At 41.0% G+C, this 26039-nt stretch overlaps 1 protein-coding gene across 4 annotated transcripts in view; it reads left to right on the top strand.

The window, feature by feature from the left end:
- LOC310873882 (ecto-NOX disulfide-thiol exchanger 2-like) overlaps positions 1–26039 on the top strand; it is a 147549-nt gene that overhangs the window by 15716 nt on the left and 105794 nt on the right. For 3 of the 4 annotated variants that reach the window (XR_014570515.1, XM_083786439.1, XM_083786438.1), the window contains exon 3: positions 10097–10175. Coding sequence is in view for 3 of the 4 variants with exons in the window: in XM_083786439.1 (XP_083642565.1) it covers positions 10142–10175 (34 nt within the window). In the remaining variant the exon portion in view is untranslated. Of the gene's footprint in view, positions 1–10096; positions 10176–24001; positions 24139–26039 lie in introns of those variants that run through there. The other variant, XM_083786440.1, reaches the window with a different exon arrangement.

Here is a 26039-nt window from a genome sequence, read left to right as displayed (position 1 = left end):
CCCTGAGAGGTGTTCGTTCAGATCTGAGGGTTTCAGATAACTAGGGAGCCGGTGGACATGAGTGAGGTGGCCTGGATGTGAGAGGACAGTGTTGGTCAAATGCAGATGAGATAGTGGAGAGGAAGGATGAGAGAGAGGGGAAGGAGGGTAGAGAGGAGAGTATAGAGGACACAAGGGAGGGGGCATCTGAGCCAGGAGTAAAAAGCTTACAAGTGACCAAGGATCAGGCATGCCCTTCCAAGTCCACTTGGCATAACTCATCCCTTTGCACTTGTTGTGAACCTTTGCGCAGTGAGGCCCACTGCATGCAACATTACATGAGCTTACGCTCACACATTAGCCACAGCTATTTTCATAGCTCCATTCTAAGCTGTCATTCCTTTCTGCAAAACAGACATGGCTGTACAAATACTGTGAACGCAACACCACTTTGACTAAATATGAGTGTTTTTAATTGTTATGACTGTCACACAAGCTGAATATAGACTCTGCAACTTATAGCACTGTAGAGACTGAGTCCATCTGTTAATCAGAAGGTCACTGGTTCGCCTCCCGGTTGGCTTATTTCTACGTGTCTAAGAAAGTGTACGTGGACAACAACACTTAAACCCTGAATTTCTGCTCCCCCTGATCGCTCATCTTGACCATCTGAGCAACTTACAGTTCACAGACTGTGTGACTCTAGCCAAGTTGGCTGTCTTCATTAATATTTTACCAACCAGGATGAATCAGACTGGCATTGTGGACATTTCTATTGTAGTTATCGTGTTTGGTGTGAACCAACCCCAGAGCAGCTGGCCAATGTTGAAGCCGCCAAACTCTACTGACCAAAGCTGGAACTGCAGGCGGGTGTTTTTTTCCCCCCGTACATGTAACACGAGTAAACCCCGCGCAGCTGAGGTTTAACACAGAATGCTCGTTAGCACTTCCACATTATGGACACGTGTCCAAATAAAAAGAATGCTGAAGTAGAGCGTTCTTCCGGGTCCTTCAAAGGCCACTGAGCAGCTTCCATTGAAATATATAGTGGGGGGCGTGGCTGTCCGCTCTCTAGCATATAGCTCGATGGTCTGAATGGGCCGGGCCTTAAGACTTTTGTTTCTTCCATGTGATTCCCCTTGCAGATTTTGTTAATTGATCTGTGGCTTGTTCACTTTTTCATCATCAATAGTATTCGTGTTGGGAATCTTCCTGTCCTAATCTCTAATGTTAACACTGGCTAGTGGCTAGCATTGTGTCTCATGCTTTGCCACTCTAGATGATTACAAATATCTTTGAGATCTCTCTCCCACATCAGGATAGGGTTTCTATTAACCCAATTGAAAAGCAATTGAAGTAGAATAGCTTCAACAATCTCTTGTTCATTATTTCTCATTCTATTATTTAAAGTACCGTAATTTCCGGACTATAACTATTTCCGGGATTTTTTTCCCATGCTTTGAACTATACAACAGTGCCGCTAATCTATGGATTTTTACAGCTAACGGCCACTAGGGGACCTAAATCTATCTCTATGGCTACCTGCGGCTTATAGTCCAGTCCGGCTTGTATATGTACACATTTGTTTTTTTCCCTAAATTTAGCTGGTGCGGTAATCCAAATACTTATATAAGTCAAAGTCATCATAAACATATAAAACAAGCTATCACGTAGTGTCACAGTAATGTGTTTGCCTTGTCCTTTTTTATTTGCCCGGGACCCAAACTAGTGAAAATTGTAGATTGATCCATGATCCTTAAATGATCATGGCTCATGTGGTTTACACACATTCTGTAAGCTAAATGTTAGCGACTTAGAGTGTGCGGCTTGGTGCAGCTTATCATAAATTATGTGCTTGTTTAAATATAACTGCTATTTGAAAGAGATCAGCAGGATTACAAAGGTTTGGTAATTTTCTGGAAATTTGCAAGGGAAGGTAAGCTCAGCTCTGGGATTTGGGGAGTTTTGGAAATAAGAATTATTAATTTTAATAGTGAACCTATTTAGTGAAAAATACACAAAGCAATATTAGGTCTTATGGCTATTCTTTTGGTTAAAACGTATATGCCCATTCATTGAATTGTAACTGCTTACTGCACTGCATTCAGATGATGTAGATGAGGTAGATGTATTTTGACAGCATCCCATTAATTAGGAATTCAATAAAATTGTATTTTTCCATCACATATGCAGCCCACTCTTCTGTCAACACTACTGCACTTGTTGGGGCAAATGACTAGTACATTATTTCAGGAAGGTTTTGATTATATTAAAATTCTCATTAATTCCCATGGAAAGTTTCCTCCTTGAATCTTCGTGATTTTTTGCAATGCTTCAGCATCCATTCACAACCTTTTTCTTTTTTAGTTGCTTGTGAAAATAAATACTGTAGTGTTTAGCCTAGTATCCATATTCTTGGCTGGTCATAATAGGAGAACATTCCCATAATATTTCATAGCAACATTAACATTTATCTGTTTTGAATTGGTGTATGCTGTTCAAGGTCATAGAAAGACTTTGCTTCTATAGTGCATGTTGCTATATTATGATGAGCTGGTTATAATATGCTGGTAGATTGCTGCTGTGTCATGTCCTCTCCTCCAGTGGCAGAGATATTTGCCTTGCTTGCGGGCACGCAGCCACGCACACACACACACACACACACACACACACACACACACACACACACACACACACACAGACACAGACGTTTTATCTCTTCAACAAAAGTTAATTTAATTTCAGTCTCTTATAGTTGTTATTTCTAAGTGGTGCCCAGCTGCTTCTATAACTGGCTTTGTCTCTCTTTGTCTGTAGCGCGAACACCTGCAACTGATTAGCAACTGATTACAACACAAAGACCACAGCGCCACTACAAAGACACACATGCACACACTGGCCGTATGTTTGCATGCAAAGGGCGAGCGAGCACGGACACGGCTGCCACTTGTACATAAACGCACACACTCACACACACACTGGAAGGCAAAGTGTGAAAACACACACACACACACACTGTGCACACACACACACACACACACACACACACACACACACACTCACTCAAGACGCACGTGGCATACATGCACGAGTAGCATGACACCGTGGGAACGACTCACTGGCCTGAGCTCGCTCAGGGGTTGTATAGATTGTACAATTCCACATGTGGATGTAATTCCTTTACATTGAATGGGGTGATTCATCGTAGATCCGGTGCACTGCAATACCGATGTGCCATTTTCTTCACACACAGGTGTTTGGCAGCCTGTTGAAATGAATGGTCAAGGATTTAAATTGTTCCTCTACTTCATATAGCCTATAGCTCAATGAAATAAACGAATCAAAGGCACTGCTTACTTCACACTGGGTTTGATTTTTCACTGTTCTCAGCCATTGTCTTAGACCAGGGGTTCTCAAACTTTGTTTTATCCCACAACCCCATTTTTGGGGGGAGACTTTATTTATAGTGCAATTTCAAAGAGGACAAAGAATATCTTAAAATAAAAGCACATATTGCTGGCCACTATATGAATATGTATTAGAAAATGAAATTACAGCAGTGATTCCTACTGATTTGTAGGCATATCTTATCAATCACATGAATGAATATTGGATAATATTTTATCGCCGCTGCAAAAGACCCGGTTGCGACTCACCCCAGCTGAGTCTGCTCTGCTGGGTAATGTTACATCGCGATTCGTAAATTGAGCAGTTTGCCTACTCAAATTCCGATTCAGGGGCTTATTGTGTTTGCTGGCACATAAGCTGAAATAAAATAAAATATATTTTATCTGGCAAATAACAGATCCAATTAGGGATGTACCGATCACTTGTTTTGCTCCCAATCGGATTCCGATCATTTGATTTTGAGCATCTGCCAATACCGATTTTTCACGATCCGATACTTATATTTTATAGAACACATTTATGCAATATCACAATAGTACAATATCCCAAATCACAGACAATATCCAGTCTAATATCATGATATGGATATAATATTGATACTATAGGGATGTCCCGATCACGTTTTTTGGCTCCCAATCCGATTCCGATCATTTGAAAATGAAGTGATCGGCCCCGATTTCCGATCACCCGACCAAATAGGAATGCACTTTCACATATGCACAATCCCACATAACAGCTTTCCGCATTTGCTTTTTCATACTGTATATCCGGACGGAGAATCACATAACGATGTGTATGGCATGCATATATATTTAGTGTGGATACTGCTCAAGCTTTCATACATACGGTATAGCCCCTGGCGTTTTCTACCCTCCGCAGGTCTTATTTTATTTACAATCGCTCCCAATCAGAGGCAACCAACCTGTCAACAGCAGCAGTCTAATGGGTGAGGGATTCTTCACCCCCACCCCACACTGTCACCTGAGGCAAAGGAGGCCTGCTGGGGGAACAGACACAATGTTTATCTGGGGAGACAGCCATTGCCTGCATCACCATGCCAATAGAGACGGCAGCACAGAGCTCCATGGTTCACAGCCAGATAAGCCCTGCAGAGTGCAGACAGAGCAATGCTACAGCTACACCCCACTCACTACAATGGATGGGAGGAAACAAGTTCCTTGTATGTGACTTGTGGTTATGTCAGGACTACTGGAGGCACACACACGTATAGGAAATAAATAACCAGAGATAAAACGTTAGTTTTAACATCGCAAAAGGCCGGGCGGGTAGAACAACAATTCAAATTTCCCCTGAACTGGGTCATACAATTGATCTACTGGCTGACCATTAGATTTAGGGACACAGAAAGCACGGGGAGGAGAGGGGTTTAGCCCAGTCTGAGGATCCTCTGTCCTTGCCCCTGTAGCATCCCTTCAACCCCTGTGGAGGGCACTGCTGCCTGGTGCACTCCACAGACTTAACTCTAACCTCGCCTACAAGGCATTCAATTTTAGACTGTTTTATTTTCCCCAAAGAAGCACTGGGAAACTGTTTCGGTGCAGTGTAAGTGTGTGAACATTGACACTATAGGGTTAAGACCCTCCGGTTCCTTTGATGGTTCGCTACTCTTTCTTTGTTGATTTGGGACTTACAGTACACATATTTTGGCTTTGCAGCCTTTGATTGATGTGGTATTAGAAATAACAACGTGAAGATCAGTGATCTAGTCAGGGGAAGTCAGGGTATCTTCAGTGTGTGAGTAGTAGGAGCAAGATAGTAGTGTGTAAGAGTTGAATTAAATTCTATCGCTGTGTTAGGTTGACCATTTCTGAATGGTGCAAGCCTTGCGTGAACGACATGAGATTGTGGAGGAGAAATCCATTACAGTGGTTAGTTACTACACAATGGCTTGAACTTGATACTGTTCCATAGCCCAAACTGGCCCTAAGCCTAAAGAAAGGGGGGACAAAACGTTCCACTGGTTACCTCCCCCAGAAAACCCATTTGGTACGAGTCAACTGTGGCCTGTGACGGACATCTGCAGTTTATGCACTAATAGCAGGAGGAGAAACTGAGCAATTCTGGTGATTGCATTTTTCTGGGGGCTTTTTTTATTGTGTATTGTGTGTGTCAGCAACTTTTTGTATTTTCAGTGTCTGAGTAGTAGGTGTTAGATAGTCAAGTGTATAAGACTTTCATTGAATTCTCTCAATGTATTAGGTTGACCATATCTGAATGGAGCAAGCCTTGCAGTTAGTTAATAGTTACTAACTACACAGTGGCTTGAACTTGATGCCCGCAAAAAACTAAACTAATTTGGTATGAGTGACCTGTGGCCTGTGACGGACATCTGCCCTAATAGCAGAAGGCGAAAACTGAGCAATTCTGTTGATACATTTTTTTTGCCTTTTTTATTTATTGTGGATGTCAGCATAAGTTTTTGTGCTTGTCTGGCAAATTAACTTTATCACAGTGGCTCAAGACAATAGCATTGCTGAGCCAATTGCAGCACTCTGGGAACAGTAAAGCCATTTCGCTTCAGCAGGCCACTTAATAGCTTTGGCGGATGTAGAGTTTTGGAAATCCCTCAGTCACTTCACTGCCATGCCCACTGTAAATGTGTGGGGGGAAGGACAGCAGAGCTGTTTTAATCATCCAGGCATGTCTCATGTCTGACTCTAAATTCCGTTTCAAAGGTAATAGCATTTAACAAATGCATGTGAAAGCACCATAATTGTAACCTCAAGGTTCCCAAACGTTTCACAATATTGCCTCTTTAGGTAATATTTGGCAATGGCAATATTTCAACATTTTTATAGTATAATTTTTTGGTTACTTCGTCATAATGGTCAACTTATTATTAGTAGTAGAGGTGCTCCTATCGGTAATCGGATGATTTTCACTCCAAGTGACTCGATCAGCAATTTACCCGATCTATAGAAACCGATATTGTATACCATTTAAGTGGTATAAAAGTCAATCAGATATATAGTACAATATCGTTTTGTCCCCACCCGACTTGATATCTGATTGTGATTAGCCTTTTTTGTTGTTTCTCTCTCTATCTCTCTAAACTTTCCTGAAACTGCAATGATGGAGCTTGAATGACAAAGAATTTCACCCTCTTTTTTTTGACACTTTTGTGTTTACTACCAAATCAAGCATGCAAGATTGAAAATAAGGCATTCATTGAACAATTAATATAATAGTTTGAAACAATTTAGGACTCAAATAACTCACAGTATTTTGTATCACTTAGTCAGCATAGCCATCACTCCTGATGTAATGGTTTATTAAATGAACAAAGGAAAGTATTTGAGTGTTTGGGCAAATATAGCATAGTAAAAGCAAAATGCTGTTGCTATTTTTACACATCATATTCAATTTTATTGGGCAAACAAACTGCAACAATTCTGAATCAACTTACTACTACATTATATATTCTTTTAATGTTATTGAACCAGGTTACGTTGCTTTGTTGTCTCTCTCTTCAAACTTGAAATGATGCCATTTTCACATACAGTAACAGCATGCTTCCTGCACCATGCTGTTCATTCTGGATCTTCAAAACCTAAGTAACCATCTCAAGGATTCATTGTGGCAGCATGCTGCAGGGTTCCCAGCAGTTCAACCCTCCTGGTAGGGAGGGCCAGTCTCTGTGTCCAACAAGTTAATTAGTAGTTAACTTTAGATTAGAGCTGAGAAAAGCAGAGCATGGCTCATCAGCTCTGAAATCAAAAGGCTGCACCCAAGTCTGGGTCTGAAGTGAACACAGTGGGTGAATGAGGACGCCGCCTCATTTCTTGCAGTTATTCAGCCGGCTTCAGGGAAATGAGCAGTGTTCTTTCTTTCTCATGAATGACAACAAAGGTTGGGATTTTGGTGCAGTCACTTTTAGAACGTTTCAATTTAAACTTTTAGAGATGTGAATGTATCCTACATTGTATGTAAATTATGGACATTCCCATGTCAAATCAGCCTTTTTAATGTTATGCGGTCCACAATATTGTTTTGGGAAGATAACAGAGGCAGTCATTTAGTACAGATAGTGGTCTCCCTATCACTTCTTCCCCCTCCATACAGTCCCATTATCCTTGTCTGCCTTCAGCTCTTCTTTCTTCACTGACATGAGTAGTTGTGACAAGGAGGGCTGAACCCATCTACCACTTTACACGCAAGACTTCACCCCTCCCCTTTTCAGCTCCATTGACTGCGATGTCGGTCAGTTCCTCTGTCCGTCCATCACTTTGGTCCCTACCAACATATCTCAAAACTACTGCCTTTATTTTCCCTTTACTAAAGAGCTGGACAGCCAGGTAGACCACTGAACATTATAGCAATGAACTATGACCTTAGATTGGTTCCTCTGCATCTTTTTTTTTTTCTTCACTATTCAAGTATTATTTATGTTCCTTTTTGGTGGGTGAAATTCAATGTATTTGGCTCTGCTTAAATCCTATCTAGTACTGGAAGTTGGTTTGTGTGAGAAAGAGAGAAGTGATTTCCCCACTGCCTTCTTTACTCCTTGGCCATGGATGTAAAATGGAACACGTGCCTATAGCTGTTAAACAAGGGACACTGGCTCCACGGCCAGCCCGCTCTTAAATAACAGGAGCCAGGCTCTTCCAAACCTGCCTTTCCTGGAGCTGTTTAGTCAAGGCTTTGAAGGGAGGGAGTCTCATACTGTACGCATTACTGCATTACTGTACGCATTTTCATTTTCATTTTCTTCGTCGCTCAGAAGCCTATGTTAGCAATTATACTGTGCAATTATACAGTCAGAGAGCCTAGCCTTATATATATATATATATATATATATAGCTCTTATGATAATGTGAAGACTCTTTCAACGTGTATTGCCCTTAAAGCATTCATTGCTGATTGGGTGCTCTCTGTGTAGGATCAATGATAATATACATTCCGCTTTATATGTTTTATTATTTTAATGAAAGTACCTGTTTCATTAGTATTTATTTTTAGCCCCGCTAGTGGTAGGGCTGTATGGTTGTATGGTACTATCGTATGTCACTATGACTCACATAACCATAAACAAACCCAGTTGTCTTGAGCCACAGATTCGACCTCTATGCCCTATATGGTCACGTGCAATACGCGACCGATCAAATTCAAACTTGAGCGAGTGCGCTGCTTGCCACTAAGTTGTTCGGATAATCTGTCTACACATATGGGCATGCCATTACACTGTCAGGGTATGGCCATATACTAATGACATCCGGGATTCCCTTATATGAGCATAAAGGGGACAAGGACTGATACATACAGACATCTATATATGGGCACAAACGGGTACACCAAGTACTCTGACAAAGCCCCCGACACAATGACTCAGACATATCGGTCAGATCCACGGTGCGACATTGGTGCAGAAGATGTCTCTAGTTATTGACATAACCTCTCTTGACCCTCGGATTGTCTTATGGGAAGAGGAATCAAGAGAATGAGAGGCTTACTTAGACGATGAGGGCTGTATTTTGTGTGTCTTAAGTACCAGGTCTTATTACCTAATTTGAGTAAACTAAAGACCTGGAGGCGTGATCAATGCTCTTTGGCCACTCAGAATAGCCAAATGGCATTGATCACTCCTCCAGGTCTTTAGTTTACTCAAGTTAGGTAATAAGACCTGGTACTTAGACACGCAAAATACAGCCCTGAGTCTCCTGTTGCTTTAATATTTTGAAAGGGTGTATGCAATATACTGACACTGAATGCCAGCTGAGCAGTGAGAATGTAATGACATGGTTGGTCTTCTGTGGGTCTGCTGTGCAGTCACAAGATGCTTGTTTATGTTTTATAGGATCCTGCTGAACTTTAGAGACTGGTTTCAGATAAACTAATGCTGCCCAAAGCTGAAGTTAATGCCAGGGTAATTTAGTGCACCGTAAAAAGCTAATTGTCATTTCTCATCCATATCCCTGACATTCAGCAACGAGAAAAACACCTCAAGTGCTTCGTTCAGTTGAGAACCAATACTGTGATTAAATGCACTCTCTGTTGAGGTGCCAATTTGCGCTTTGCGCACAAGTACTGCTACTAACTAATGTCTATTATAATTGCTGTTCTAAATCCTTTAGACCCATTATTTTGAAACGTACTATACGTAGTTACGTCACCATCAACGGCCAATAACGGACCACCATTCTTACCCTGACATACACATGATACATACATACATACATACATGCACACTCTGCTTGCAAGTAATTAAACACACACTTTGGAATACAAATAGCTGAAAGGGCATGTGAGCTTGAGATTTTCAGTATTTTTGAAAATTTTGGAAAATGTTTAGAAAATTGATGACTACGTCCAATGAATGATCATTGTATTAATAATGCAAGTTTGAGTGTTGATAATGCTAATGCTAGTTTGGGGGTTCATAATGCTAAATTGAGTGTTAATGATCTTAGTTTGAGTGTTAATGCAGTTTTGGCTCAGATGAGCTTGAAGATTAATTACATTCTCACTGACTTGTCTTCCTCTATTCTATACAGAAAAAGGACTTGCACTCTGTCCTGTATTACCTTGTCCTCTCAGTATCCTTGAGAAGGCGACAGAATAGATAAGTTGGGATTCCAGTGTTATGGAGGTTGAGTTTCTGTTGTGGTTCGGTGTGTGTTTCTAAAAGACAATCAATAGAGACTGATGAGACCTTTGTCATCCTTGTTGTTGTTTTCCAAAAAAAAAACAGGATTTGCTGAGCTGAGAACCCACATGGTGAAGCCGCAACTGTAAGATGTACAAAGACTACAGATCAGGCAGAGTCTCAGGTAAGAAACGTGTGCGTGTGTGTGTGTGCGCGCACGTGTGTGTGTGTGTGTGTGTGTGCGTGCGTGCGTGCGTGCGCACGGTATTCTATAGCACTGGAGGCGGTCTTTCCCATGACTGGTGGAGTGTAGAGATTTCACAGCACAAAGAGGATTTGCTGGTAACATTGCTGCTTTGCACCTGATAACGGTGCCATTGTCCACTGCAGAAGGTATTTTCTGTTGTCTGAAGAGAGTTTTCTCACCTTACCATAACCACATGAACCCTATTTTCTGGGGGCAAACATTCAGCCAGATTTTCAATTTCACGTATTGAGTATGATTTTTTGTCTATGAGATTTGTTATAGATGGAAAAAGGAGTGGATCTATATAGAGCCCTGGGGGACCCCAGTGAACCAAGTACAGGGTTAAAGGGGTCAACCCCTCTCTCAAGCTGCCTTACTCTCTTACAGCACTACCTCAGCAGCATTATTTTATTTTCATCATGTTTGTGTTTCATACGTTTAGCGTTTAGTATACATTAATATACTGTGTGTGTGTGTGTGTGTGTGTGTGTGTGTGGGGGGGGTAATATAATGACTCAGGATTATAATTAGGTATAATGTCTGTGTGGAGGCTAGACCTGACGTGTCAAATCAGTCACACAGAGAGAGACAGAAGGACCAAGAGAAATGAGCACAAGAATAGAAATTGAATGGTGTAAGATGAATGGAGTGGTGAGACAAGAGGGGAGATGGGAGGGGAATGAAAGAGGCTCATTTTCTTGCTGGGCTTCAGCTGATGAGCGTGTCCTCTCCTATTACTCTGTCTCATGCAGCGCTGTGTGCAGGTCGCTCAGGTGATAATGAATGCTCTTTCTGAGCCCTGGTACCTCTGTGCCTCCCACCCACCCACCCAGGCTGCTCTGCCTGTGTCTCATCTGTCCTACAGATTGTCCAATGGTCTGCTCTATTTGCTTGCAATGGTTTTTACATTATCCAATAATCGCAGCTCAGCTTTGTAGCACTGTACTTTTGCATGTGCTCAATCTTTAGCTTGTTAAGTTATGAAGATGTCACGTCTCTCTCTCACTCTCTGTCCCCATCTGTTTCTTTGCCTGTTTATTCACTGAACTTTGCCTTATTCAGAAGGTGGCCTGTGTCATTCTTGCAGCCAACAACTCTGACTTAATTATAGTAGAGGGAGAGAAAGAAAAGTGAAGTTCAACATCACCCTCTTAATTGGTGAGTGTTCGAAGTGGAGGAGAGGGCAGAAGGTGCTCGGCCTAAGCCAAAATGTTGTCAGTTGTGGCTGGTATGAGAATATTGTTCCAGAGTGAGTGATGCTACTAAATATCAATTGTTTTGCTGTATAATTACAGGTAGCGATGTTCTATGCTCTATCGACTCGCACTTAGAATGTGCACACGAGTGTTCCTATCTGCTGTCATGTTTTCCTTAAAGCTCCTGTTCACAACTTTACTTAATCTAACGTGTATTAGAACAATCAACAAAGTAAACTGCATTATGATTTCATCCTCACCCGCTCCTAAAGTTCTCACCAACTTAGAGTTCTGCTCCCACTGTATATTTTCCATCTCACAGAAGCTATTTCTATGATCGCTAAGAATAATGCATGATATCCTGGTAAGGCTCGTCATAAAATGATCGTAGGGGGCTCACTAGAGCGGCAGTGACTCAGGAGCTAGACACACATGCAGCAGAATGCAAGTGTGGTATTAAGGTCCGCAACACTGTGAAACATCAACATATTTTCCTCCGTGAACATGTCAGTCCATGGGAGGAGCACTGCTCCCAACAGAGCGTTGGAGAGAACTCGCTAATGCTCTGGACCAGAGCTACTCCCAACTAGGGAGTTACCAGTTCGTGTATTCGTACATGACGCCACTCTGTTAATGAGGTGTGACTCTGGTCAGGGATTCACCGCAGCCTTCCATGTCCACATCATCATCATTGGGGAAGAGATGTTGAAATAAGAATGCAAGAGGAAACGCAAAGCAAAGTTAGGTTAATTTAATCAGAACTAAATGGATTAAAAGAAATGGAGGTCACAGGTCGCCGGAATGAACGAAGAAGCCACAGGTTCCCACCATCCTGCGCACAGAACGCTCTGCCTGCTATGCTGTCTTACACTTCACACGGGTCAGTGGAGTTAATGAAACACCTCTGACCTTCAACACGTGACATTTCTCACTCCTGTCTGAGCTGTAACTGAATCATTCATTGATCTCCAAAATGAACCATACCAAATACCACTGCAGTGTTTTTAAACTGAGCAGAACCTTTAAATATCATCTCTTGTACTGTCTGCAGGTCTCACAGAGCGGCTTCCTGAAACCTCTTGTTTGATGCGAACGGACAGTATGATGTGCCACACTATACCATTATGCCAGGCTAGTTTATTTCATTTCATACACAGAGGCAATTTATCGTGCTTTACATAAGGCATGAAAGGCATTTTAAAACATAAAAGACTGAAATATAAATCACGTTATGCAAAAGAAATCTAGTCTAGTGGAGATAAGCCATGGTTAGGTATAGTTCTTGTTTCGACTTGAATTCTCCATCTTGTTTTTTTTAAGATAATAGGCTGACTTCATCATCATAACCTTTATTTAAACTCTGAGTACAATTGAGGGGACGAAATACAAAAAAGACGAAATACAAAACACAAAATCAACAATATAATACATTTAAATACAGCAATATCAAATAATATATGACGACAGAACGTACTCAAAAACTAAAAGAACTATAACAGATAGACGGAAAATGTATCAAAACACGTACATTGTTAAACAAAGTGCTAGAAACACTTTCCCTGAATTGACCTAAGGAAGGCAGTGATCTGATTTTAGGGACTTCTGGATCTCGTTCCAATCAAATGGAGCACTGACAGAGAATGCTGCTTTGCCTACCTTAGCCCTGGAACATGACTGCCATGATGATTATCATGACAGTCATGCAGAAACTTTGCCCTGTTTTTTTGCGCTCGCTGCATTTACAAGATTTCCGTGTATATAAACATTCAGATTTCAAATATAAAGTACTCACAAAGTGTCCCACGGGTGTTAGTTAGTAGCAGCGCCAGCGATTAGAATTGCTGCGTCCCGCGTTGTTTAATAAAAAGCATTTTTGTCCGAGCTCCCAGGCTACTTTTTTCAAACGGGGTTCGTTTGGGAAATCCACAGTTGCGCACAGGAGCGCACTCGCCTATTAGTCTGTATTGGCAGGGCGGTCAGCGTACCTATATCGAACACACCGAGTGCCACCCTCCTCCCGACCGATAGGGGCGCGTAGTTGAAAGCCAATGGCAAAATAACACCTCGGATAAAAATGCTTTTTATTAAACAACGCGGGATGCAGAAATTCTAATCGCTGGAGCTGCACCTAACTAACACCCGTGGGACAAATTGTGAGTACTTTATATTTGAAATCTGAATGTTTATATATACGGAAATCTTGTAAATGCAGCGAGCGCAAAAAACATGGTTAAGTTTCTTCATGACTCTTGTATGAATACGAGAGTCATGAACCATGGCTATGCCTACCTCTGAGTTAGCAAATGGAACATTGAGGCTCAGGAAGTCACACGTGCGCGTCTGATAGGGACTCTGATTCTGATCCAGCATAGATGTAAGAGGGGACCATTCCTGACATGGCTTTGAAAATAAACACTTTATGTAGTTTTAAAATGTATATCTGAATCAATTATAATAACACAAGGATTTCTGGCTTGGCCTTTGACCTTCAAAGACAGGGAGGTAAGGTGAGCACTAACTTTAAAGGATAATTTCATGCTAGAAGGCTTTCTTACCTTTATTTGTAGTTGTTACGTCCCCACCAAAGAGGTCCAGGTGTTATTTTGTGCAAAAGCGCATTATTGACTATTTCCCCTAATATAAGCCCTCAATGAATTGAATTGAATTGCATTGAATTGAATGTGGCATTGGGGTGTTGTGCTAATTCACTTTATTTTATTTATATATATAGTATCCCAAGCGGCACACTTTACTACTTATTTCGATGGAAATAAGCAAATTAGCACAAAAAACCAACCCCCATAGAGCGTCGCAGTCCCGCCCGCTTTCAGAACGACGAGTGGCCCAGGAAATGATTCTCCATTAATTTTCTCCATAGGCTTTTCAAAAAGTATTTATATAAAGACGGTTACGCCGCGGACAAAGCCAACTCGGATCGTGACAAATCATGACAATAATTACAATGTTTTGGGCCGATCAAATAATTAGTAAGAAGAAAAACAAAACAAATAGTGTTATATCCTGCATTTATTTTCTTCTTTCAAATTATTTGATCGGCACAAAATATTGTGTTTGTTGTCATGATTTGTCACGTTCCGAGTTGGCTTTGTCCGCATCGTAACTGTCTTTATATAAATACTTTTTGAAAAGCCTATGGAGAAAATTAATGGAGAATCATTTCCTGGGCCACTCGTCGTTCTGAAAGGGGGCGGGACTGCGGCGCTCTATTGAGGGCTTATATTAGGGGAAATAGCCAGTAATGCACTTTTGCACAAAATAACACCTGGACCTCTTTGGTGGCGACGTAACAACTACAAATAAAGATAAGAAAGCATAGAATTATCCTTTAAGCAGTTTCTTCCTTCCACCAAAGACACTAATTTCAGATTTATATTTATTAACTTGAAGGAAACTTTTGGCACGTCATCCAGTGACTTCCAGTCATTGATTTGTGTGTTCAATGCACTGATTCAGCAAATCCATCAGGCAGCGAGGGAGCCATGTCAATGTGTCATTTGTGTAATTATGGTAAGCAAATTTACAAGAGGACCATTAATAGAATAGAAGTCCACACTCCACACATCATTTCGCTCAGATGTATTGTAGCTAATGGAAGACAAATATGACATGTTTTGGAGATTTTCTTTTTAGGAACATGCCACAAAGTCCACCACAGTTTTCAAGTCTGTCTGGTTAGCAGTAATGTCTTTCTACTGCGGTAAGAGCAGTAAGATCTGAGAAGTTTTGCCAGACTTTTTGTTTAGCTTAATGTAATTTTGAACCTCATAAGGGCAAGTAATCACGTGAGGTACTGAGATTAAAAACTAGTTTGAAAAACTTTTTCAATTATACATTTTCCTCACTTTTCTATAACAGCTAATTATCTAGAATCTAGAATCATCTAGGTTGGATTTTTTTAATAGAGGCTTAATAAAAGCACTTATCGAAGCTTTCGTAGTCAATGGCCTTTAGGGCTGACCTCGATTAGTCGAATAGTCGACTAATCGATCGGAACGGGTCTCAGTCGACTGACCACCTCTTAGTCGATGTTCATAAAAAAAAGGAAAAAAAAATCAATTTCTTTTTGCCCCAAAATTTTTATATAAAAATACAATATTTACAAAAATATACAAAAATATTGTATTATTCCACTAGGTCTGTGGGGGACATAAACACATTTGAACATTCTGACTGTTCAAATCTCCAATGTGCATGTGGAGTGTGTCTGCCTGTGTGGCAATGTGCCACTGCCTGTGACTTGAATCGCACAGTGCGCTGGCCTGATAGACTCCAGAATCTCAATCTCACCTGCTGTGCTCAATCTGGCTAATGACAAGCCTCTCAGTTGTTAAAAAAAAAGATTTGAACAGTCAGAATGTTCAAATGTGTTTATGTCCCCCACAGACCTAGTGGAATAATACAATATTTTTGTATATTTTTGTAAATATTGTATTTTTAGATATATATATATATTTTTTGCGGCTTACGCCTTTTATTGATTTTTGAAGGGACAGACAGTAGGCTGACAGGAAACGGGAGAGAGATGGGGGGATGACATGCAGTAAAGGCCGTGTCGGGTCCGGGAGTCGAACCCGCGGCACACTGCGACTGGATTACCAGTCCGGTGCCCAGACCGTTACGCTGGCTACGGCCTGGGCCTAAATATTGTATTTTTATATACAATTTTTTTGGGGCAAAAATATAGTCAGTCGACTATACAAATCCTTAGTCGGGGACAGCCCTAATGGCCTTAAATCCTCTCATGCTTTCCAAATGACTTTTTTATGATTGCAGTGTAAGCGTAGCTATTTAGTTTGATATGGAAGTATTGATGGTGTGTCTGTCTAATGCTTTGAAGTGTATCACACGGAAAAGGGAGAAAACTCGTATTTGTGGAAAGGAGTTCAGCGTTGGGTTTTTGAGGGGCGGGAGCCCCTCCTATATCCAGCTTTTGGTGTGTGTAATCCAGATTTTGTCCTAACACAAACATGAAATGCCATTGACTATAGAGCACCGAAGTCCTGACGTAACTCGCTCATCCCGACCATTCCCCTGGTTCACGGAAGTAATTTCTCTATGGAGAATAACATGGGGTGATCTTAATATCGTCTACTATAAGCGTTGTGGTCCAAAAATAAACAAGCTGTCTCGGCGTTATTGTCAGGGAGGTGTCTCTGTATCGTTTGCAACAGTCAGTCACTCATATATGATACAGTCTGCTTCTAGAGAAAATCTAACTAATTCAGTAGCAGTAACATTATCGTTTTCTCTCAGTCAGTTGATTCTTCATATCCATATGAGTGAAGCGGCCGGGGTGACATGTTCATTTTTCAAACACAGTTGTTATATGAGGCGATCTCAAATCGCCTCAATGGGGATTTCAATGCAACTAAACAAATACATGAACCTGGGGACAGACGCCCTCTACTGAAAGTGACGTCAGACTTCGGTGCTCTATAAATGGACAATTTTGAGTGTTTGTGTAAACACAAACATTGATGACGAAGGTGAGGATGCAAATTGTGATTGGCCGGAATGAGATGATGTATGATGATGTACAATGATAAGAGCGCTCCTCACTTCACACGGGTGTGATTTTTGTCAGTCAATCAAACCAGGGGTTCTCAACCCGTGGGTTGCGACCCCTCAGGGGGTCGCCGAAATATTTTGGGGGGTCCCCAAATTATATAAATTATTTTTTTGCAACTAAATGGCTGGAAAATGGAAATGAAGAGTTTACATAGTACTTGGTGCATGCATAAACTTAATAATTATATCTGGTTTCAGTTTAATTTATGATATATTTTCTCTATTATTAAGGTTATTCTTGCAGTCAGTTTGTATTGGTGGTGAGGAGGGGGGCAGGGCAGGGGTCACGAGACATGGCCAAAGCATTTCCGGGGGTTGAGAACCCCTGAATCAGACAGTGATGGCCTATCTATGGCGTGTTTTATACCATTAACCATTCAGGGCGGGAACCCCTTTTGGTGTTTTAAGCATTATGTCGTACTTTAGCTATTGAATAATAGCAGATCTACAAGCTCATAGTGCACAGAGGGCCGCGCTACGAGCTTGTAGATCTGCTATTTTTTTTAATCGTGAAAATGTGGCACACTTCTTTGACTATATATATATTCTTTCAGAGCGAACGTTTTTAACTCAAATCTTTGCTTCTGGGGGGGGGGGGGGGGCTGGAACAACATATTCAGATGGGGGTCGACGGCCTAGTTTTTGGTGTCCTTGACATGAAAATGTTTGAGAAAGACTGATGTAGAAACATAGGTTTTTGTGAAAACTGTCAGGATTTTGAAGGCATTAGTAGAATCGTCCTCAGGTCTAAATGGGTTAAAAAGGACCTAAAGACGACTCCAGACGTTTTTGGGCCTCCTACGGGTGTAATTATGAAGACATTTTGGGAACAATAAGTGTTGAACCCTAGGGTCCTAGCCTGATTGAGGCAGTCCACTCAGAGAGTAGCCTACCATTTGTGGGCATATCGGCAGGAGGACATTGATATATAACCGATTCTACCAGCTCGCAATGTCTTGCAATGCACTCATTTGGTGTTGAGGAAAAAAGGAGGTGGGGCTTAGTATATAGACCACTGTGGGAAAACCTTCCAATGGAGTTGAGTTTAAGTGGAGGAGGTACCATACTGTTTTTGGCTAGTGGCAGTGTAGACTAAATAATTGGTGCAGTCCATGCAGCGTTTTGACAGATCATCTCCAGACAATGCCCAAGATGAACGGCCATATGTGCACTCACTGCAAAATCCTGAGATTTTAATTTATACTAACCCCCAAGTAAAGCTAGTAACTGATTTTACTATAGTGTTTCGATAACATTGTTACGCAAGGGGAGGCTTGATTTACGTTTTTCCTTCTGAGCACACCCACAAGGGAAGTGACTTACAGTACGAGACTATAATTTATTTTCAATGACAGGCGAGCAGGCAGGTAGGGAGGTGCAGACAAATATAAGACAATATTTTTTTTGATGTTAGAGAAAAATGATTGACTATAGTTTCTCAAAAAGTGAATTTAACTTTTCACCATTTGTACTCAGCCTTACGGCATTCTTTTTTTCTTGATTTATTTTTTTGAGTTGAATCTGTTTATCTTTACTTGTTTGTCCATAATGTGTTGGAAGGCCATGTTAAGATGAACATCCTGAATGACTCCTGACTCTCAAGGCCTTTATTATTTTATTTTTTTTAAGATATTTTTTTTGCGGCTTACGCCTTTTATTGATTTTTTAAGGGACAGATAGTAGGCTGACAGGAAACGGGAGAGAGATGGGGGGATGACATGCGGTAAAGGCCGTGTCGGGTTCGGGAGTCGAACCCGCGGCACACCGCGACTGGATCACCAGTCCGGTGCCCAGACCGTTACGCTACGGCCTGGGCCCTCAAGGCCTTTATTAAAATGCTATGCAGCCATGATGTGAAGTTACCCCCATGAGGTTTGGGTCAAATTTACTGTGCAGTAATTGAATTTGAATAATTCATGAGCTATTTCTCTGTTATAAACAAAATCATGACAATACAGTACTTCAGATGAGAGAGTGTCTGTATGTACTTTTCTTTCATTGATATGTGAAACTGGAATGAGCTGGGCAGCTGGCTGACATCCAATTAGACCGCTTTTTGTAAACATTCCTGTCTGATGTGATTAAAGGGCATCTGTCGACATTTCTGAAAATTACTCTTTTTGGCTTCAACCTTGAAGGAAGTGGGTAAAATGTTCCAGTCAGAACACTGCTATGATTTATTTCACCCCCCTTTAAAGCCAGGCAGTTTATTTGACTAAAGAGGACTGTATGCCTAATGTTAACTTAGTTACAGTACTCCTGCTCACCTTAAAAGCATACGAAGGTTGCTTTCATCTACTGAGCCATAAGTGAAATTACTGTTTGATTTCAATGTTTTGCCTGACTGAGCAGAACAAATAAATTAAATAATTGTTGAAAATAATTAAATAAAATCATTCTCTGTGGGATATCTAAATTGAATAAGAGCATGCACTGGCTGTTATTAATTACGCTGACTGAGGGAATAGGATTCAGCATGGAAAGCATTCATTTAAGACCTTTCCGATGAAAAAACAACTGACTATTCTCCTCATCCTCACAGGAACTGGCTATCCATTAGACTAAATGGAGGTCCGTGGACTCTGTTCAGCTGTGTAACTGGTGGTGCCAGGCTGTTATTGGACCTGGGTCATCACATCCTTCTTGTAAATCTCGGTTTTTAAGATTGACTTTAAGACTTTAAAAATTTTAAGATTGACTTTATTGTGTGTTTTATTTTTATTTCAGAGTGTCCAGGACAGATAAACTTGCAGTGATGAGGAAGTGCAGTGAAGTGCAGAATATGTGCCTGGGTCATTGGCACATTTCCCCTGCATCAACTTAGACCTGATTTATACTAATTTCATATCCGAATAAATAGCTAATCTACAACAAACAACAAATAGAGTCCCTACTGTATGTAACTCACATAGAGCATCTATGTTAATAGAACATTTGTTTGTAAATATGTCATTTACATACATTTTCTTGTGACCTAAACAATTTAACAGAGACACTCACCGCTAGACCTGAACTGTCTGCTGTAACCAAGACCTTGGTTGAACCCCAGTTGTCAGAGGAAGATTAAAATAGGACACCAAATTATAATTTTTGGCTGAATTGTGTTACGTTGACAAGGTGCTGTGTCATTAGTCCGACGGCTCAATTATTCCGATTTCCGACGGTGTGTTGGGCCGACTCGTGCATTACTAACCCTTATCCTAACGCAAAGACACGTAGTCAGACTAATGGGATGTCAGAGTTATGGGCAGTCCCTGTTGACAAAGCCTTTCCAAGCTCCTGCAGCACAATGCAAGCTGGAAAACAGTTTAGGCAAACGGGTTAGTTTCCTAAAGATTGTGTGTTGCCAGATTATTCTGCCAAACGTTTGCTGAATATCTCTCTCTCTTGTTGCATCCATATTTTTTTGTTGTATTTTACTATTTTAATGGTATATTATAGTGCTCTTATTAATGGATTGAGATGACTTTACTGGACTGACTATGACGGACTAACAGTTTGATGCCATGAAGTTGCCCCATCAGTGTTTCTTTCTTTCTTTGTCCTTTTTTTTATCTCTCTGTTGATACTGCTATGTGGATGCACTAAACAACATTTTGTTGTATGTCTCATACAGTGACAATAAAGATCTTATCTTATCTTATCCAGCTGAATCTTAACAAGAAGATAAAGCTATTTATATCATGTCAACATCAACCTATAGTATGCACAATGCGCTCTCCATCTTCTTTAGTGTTGCTTTAAGATGTCTGTTTGAATCATGCTCCACGTACAGCTGTCAGAAAACATGCATGTCCATGAAATTAGTCAAATGACTGCAGTGATTGAGTAAGCAACATTACTGCTCTGTCAGCATCAGATTTTTTATTTATCTAATTGAATCAAAGCTGTTTAAAAATCAATGCTGAAAACATTTATGGGCGTGGAATGGATGGAAGACACAATAATGCTATTGTCCTAATTTCACTTTTGACTCGACACAACATAAATCTGTTGAAATGTCTCAGTGGTTTGGCCTTTGAGTATTTGTTTTAAAACATTGCTTAGGTTAGGGCATAGGGCTAGTATCGTGCTTATATTCAGTCCTTGTCTGTGTAATCACATGTTACTAAACAGTCTGCTTACTCTCCTCACAGATATCTGATCTCATATATCCTCCTTCTCTTTTTATATCGCATTCATATCATTCACACACTCCCCGTAAAACAAATAGGCCAACTTGAGACAAAGGTTTCCATAATGAATCACAGATGGATCAAATGAAACAATCTCTGCAGTGGCACACTGCTACAGTATGTGACATTAAGTCCAACAGTATAGCAGAATCAGAACCTTTCTTTTGAAGTTTAGTAGTTTGTTTTGGATCAGCTGGATCCATGTGATCAATGAAGTGTCCTTCTTGTCCAGAACCAATTCTGAGCCAGTAACCAGAACCTTGTGACCCTTTTTTGGGCATGTCGTTATAGGCGAAGAATTAACACACACACACACACACACACACACACACACACACACACACACACACACACACACACACACACACACACACACACACACACACATACATATATTTATGTGTTTTCTCATGGAATGGTATGCCTAAACATGGAGGTATAATACCCATTGGCTTTATTTTCATTGGGTAATAACTAATACGTTTTTATGGCTCTCCACATTGATCAGCAGCAAATGTGCAGTATACAGTCGATGTAGTGTCTTCTACACACACAGCCTGCCTGTGTAGAAGTTGAGTGTGGGCAGAGGGAGATTGACGAAGCTACTAGTTTTTCATTGTGGTTATCATCAAGCAGAAAAATACATGATTACATTATTAAACTCCAATTTGGTTCAGGGCCTGCAGGGCTTCTTTTAAAATTGCCATAGTTGTTGAAAATGAAAGTAGATCTGAACTAGAGTAATTTAGACTATAGGATAATCCTATTCTATTTTACTTTAGATTGCTAGTCTGTCTGAGATGTGTTCATATGAAATATAATATAGGCCTATACAATAGGCTACATCTGATATCTGCAGGCATCTGCATTCTGCATGTCTAGCATTGATCTTCTCTATACTTCTTCCCCTCCAGCTGGCAACACACAGAATGTCACTTTTTAAGTTTTGTACGTTTGAGTTTAACATAATTACCTGCTATGAATTACAGTTAGAATTACAGTAGTGTGCTGCTCTGCTAGCATACGTTCTAATTAGCACAGCTTTACATTACCCCTACACTACCTCCATCCATGGCCCATTAAATACTCTCTCTCTGTCTCTGTCTCTCTGTCTCTCTCTCTGTCTGTCTCTCTCTCTCTCTCTGTCTGTCTGTCTGTCTGTCTGTCTGTCTGTCTGTCTCTCTCTCTCTCTCTCTCTCTCTCTCTCTCTCTCTCTCTCTCTCTCTGTGTCTCTCTGTCTGCGGTTTTCCAAGCTGTTAGTTTTGGAGATTTAATTCAGTTTTGTGGGAATAAAACTTGCTTGGATTGTGTACTATAGTGAAGTCTATAGCTACACCAATAGGGCCAGTGCATAGGGAGGAGTTTCACTCTGGTTGCCATTTTTCCGCCTACCAGGCTAGTAGACTATAGTAGTAGGCTGATAGGCTATTCAGTATTTTCCAGCCTCACTGCATGTGGAGACATATACCATTGTAGATGTAAAATTAAATAAACACTGTATGGTTTCGGTGTCAGATGACAAAATAACATAACCTTGATCCACAACAGTAATGGGTCTACTCTGCCCTGTACATTTTTATACTCTAACTTATCCATTCCACCGCGGGCCGTCAGAATTATGCTTCCATTGTAGCCTTGCAGTGCGTTGACTGTCGCCGATATAAAATAATTAAATACATGCTGTATGGTTTCTTTGATTTGGGTGTCAGCTGACAAAATATCATAACCTTCAGAAACATTCCCAAACACATGTATGCTCTGCTCTCTAACGAGCATGATTATTTATTTACTGCGGAGAGAACACATATTTGACTGTCACTCGTGGTGTTTTCCCCTCTCCCTGGTTCCATACGGATATGTCCACATGTCTTCTCGTCAAGTAAGATGTAAACATTGAGAACTGTTTTGATGTGAGGAGAGGCGGCTATAATATAATATAATAATAATAACACCGTCGATCCAGAGCCATAGAGTAGAAGAGTTGTGACATGTCAAAGATAGTAGAGAGATGGAAGATGGTGTACTGCAGTGACAGTGTACACACCAGCGTCACTGACAAGCAAATTTACGAACTACAGACTTTCAGCCAAGTATAGCCTAGCATCCTACTAGCCTACATATAGGCCCAAATCCTACCGAACGCGTCACTATGCTCCCCCCTATAGGGTTCCCAAACTTTTCAGGCTGCAAACCCCTAAAATAATCTACAGATAAACATGGTGAAAATGGCTGAACTACAAGCTCACGATGCATCTGGGGACTCCCCAAAATTATTTAGAGATCCCCCTGGGGGGGTTTTTGGAACCCCTGCTTGGGGCCCTATACACATGTTCTTTGTGTGGAGGGGGGAGGGGGAGGGGGAGAGATGGAGAGGGAGAGAGAGAGAGAGAGACTCCTGCAAAATGGTGTTGGCAGGTATGCCTGGAGTGTCAGTGTATATGGCCTATATCTTATATGAAGTGCGAGTGCCACATAAGTTAATAAAGATTACGTATACATTCTTGATAATTCATCATGTCTCGATCTGCGTTGAGGGGAGACCGAGTTTGCCGGCTACTGCATGCATGGCTAGTCCTCCTGGCCTGAATGTGGGTGTCTGTCTGTCAGTAGCCAATGGCTACTGACAGACAGGCCAGGCTGCAGGCAGATCATTTCCCTTCGTCCATTTAGCTCAGTTGTGAACTCGCGCTGAGTCGCGCACATGCACCCGTGCACCACGTTGTGCGCGTGAGTCTTTCCACAGCTAAAAAAGGTCCCACCTCGACCGCCCTCCTCTCACTGCAGCCCAGTCTGCGGAGCGGAGCGGAGAGGACTGACTGAAGAACACTCCTTTCTCCTTCCAGACGGATTTTTGTTACGTTTCTCTCTTCTACACAAGAGGATAGGATCACATTACAACTCGCCTTGCTGCGTGGACAATGTTTCTCTTGCAATACACAGGTACCCGCTTCAAGTTTGTATCCTGCTTCCATCCATCCGATAATATAAAACCGGTTACGGTTATGATCTTTTCTGTTCTGTCTTCTTCTCCGTCATATGAACATTAATTAGATGATGATTTGTAATACAATGATCAAAAACGCGCTGCTCCGAGCTCCGGTGTCGCTGCGGGCTTCCTTCAATGGAGCGCTGAATTGTTAGTTAGCCTGTAGACATTGTTTTTCTCTCTACATGTGTTGTGTTTTACTAGTTGATTTAACACCATAAGAAGGTTTAGTCTGTATAGGCTATTATTCGTTGGGGCGGTTGGTTGGTTTCAGAGGAGCCTCTGCTCTATCCAGTCGGAATCTCAAATGTTTTCTTTTCTGTACCTCCCCTCCGTAGAGAGTGTAATTCAAACCGAACGTATTATGATTACAAACTTGTAAATGATTGAGTTCTGACTTGTATACACGAATCCTGTATATGAAGTATACACAAGTGTGCGGAATGTCTGGGGGGGGGGGGGGGGACCCCTACCGCAGCTTTTTACCGATTGAAATTTAAATTATGGAACTCTGCCCTATAGTGTATAGTCAGTGTCTCATTAGGCAAAAATAACATTCTAAGCGATCGCTTTTTTCGACGAATCGCCAAACAGAGTTGGTGTGTACAGACTGTGTAGAGGGAAAGGGAGTGTGCCAAATTATTTAGCCATAGCCTATACTGGCGGACTCTAATCAAATAACTAAGTAGGATAAGTGGTAGTATAGGCTGTATTTGTAACTACTGGATTACAATTAATTCAGTCGTTAACTTCAAATTGAGCCAGGCGAATGCGAATCTCATCGTAATAGAATATAGGATAACGTGCTGCGGTTGCAGCGCTTGCTGTGAGAAACCAAGTAACTAACTGTTTTTAGATTTCGGTAAACGGCTCTGTTTTAAATGGACCCTTGTAGCTCCTCAAATTGTGTCATTGTTCATGTTTCAGAATGGCTCTTCTGGTTAATTTAAAAGGGTAATTCAGTATTTTTAAGAATAATACGTTTGACCCATATTGCTAGTAGAATACAATGTAATTACACTTACAGGTTCTTCCAAGTAAGTTTAATATTATAGTTTGATTCCATTTTCCAAAGGAAACGCCACTATAGCATTTTAAGATGCAGGATGCTAATACACAATACATTGATACCTTTGATTGATTGAATACTTTAATACCAGTTTGCAGAAAAAAGCACAGGGAAGTATAGTTCAATACAAGGTCTGCTATAGGATTTAGAACCCACAAAAGCCTATATGGCTGTTGGTGACAGAGTGGATAATTTCCATCTCCTCCTCCCTTTCCCCACTGATCAATGGACAGGGCATCTTGAGATTGCTTTTAATGGGGGAGAGTTACAAAAGAAGCAAGATTAGAGACTGTAGCCTATACGATTATAATACCAATGTATGCATTGCTGAAGGGCTGTTGTTGACACTGTACATAATATTCATACTCACCATTCTAGCGAGTCTGCACATAATCCATTGATATATTCACTGGTGCAATTGTCAAATTCATGCATATATCAACCAGTGATAAACTGTATGTTTATACTTTTATGTAGGTTATGCAGTGTGTATAACCTGCTGTTGCTGCTATATTCAGTGATTTCACTTAATTCAAATATCAATTTTTTTGTTTTGTTGTGATAATCCTCCCTACTATAGAGTGTGCTGACCATATAAGGAGTTCCTCCCTGTCCCCATGCAGTTAACCCCTGGGGGTCAAAAAACCTTAGGTTTCGTTTTTGACTCTCTATCCTGATTGGACGAAAGGCTGGGTCCCACAGCCAAAAACGAAACCTAAGGTTTTTTGAGTGAAATCACTGAATATACCTTTAAGGTGTATCCTGTCTTATCGAAAGAGAGAGACA

Source organism: Protomyctophum parallelum (assembly GCF_964188405.1).
Source record: "Protomyctophum parallelum genome assembly, chromosome: 16".
Taxonomy (NCBI): domain Eukaryota; kingdom Metazoa; phylum Chordata; class Actinopteri; order Myctophiformes; family Myctophidae; genus Protomyctophum; species Protomyctophum parallelum.
This window is presented reverse-complemented; position numbering and strand designations above follow the sequence as displayed.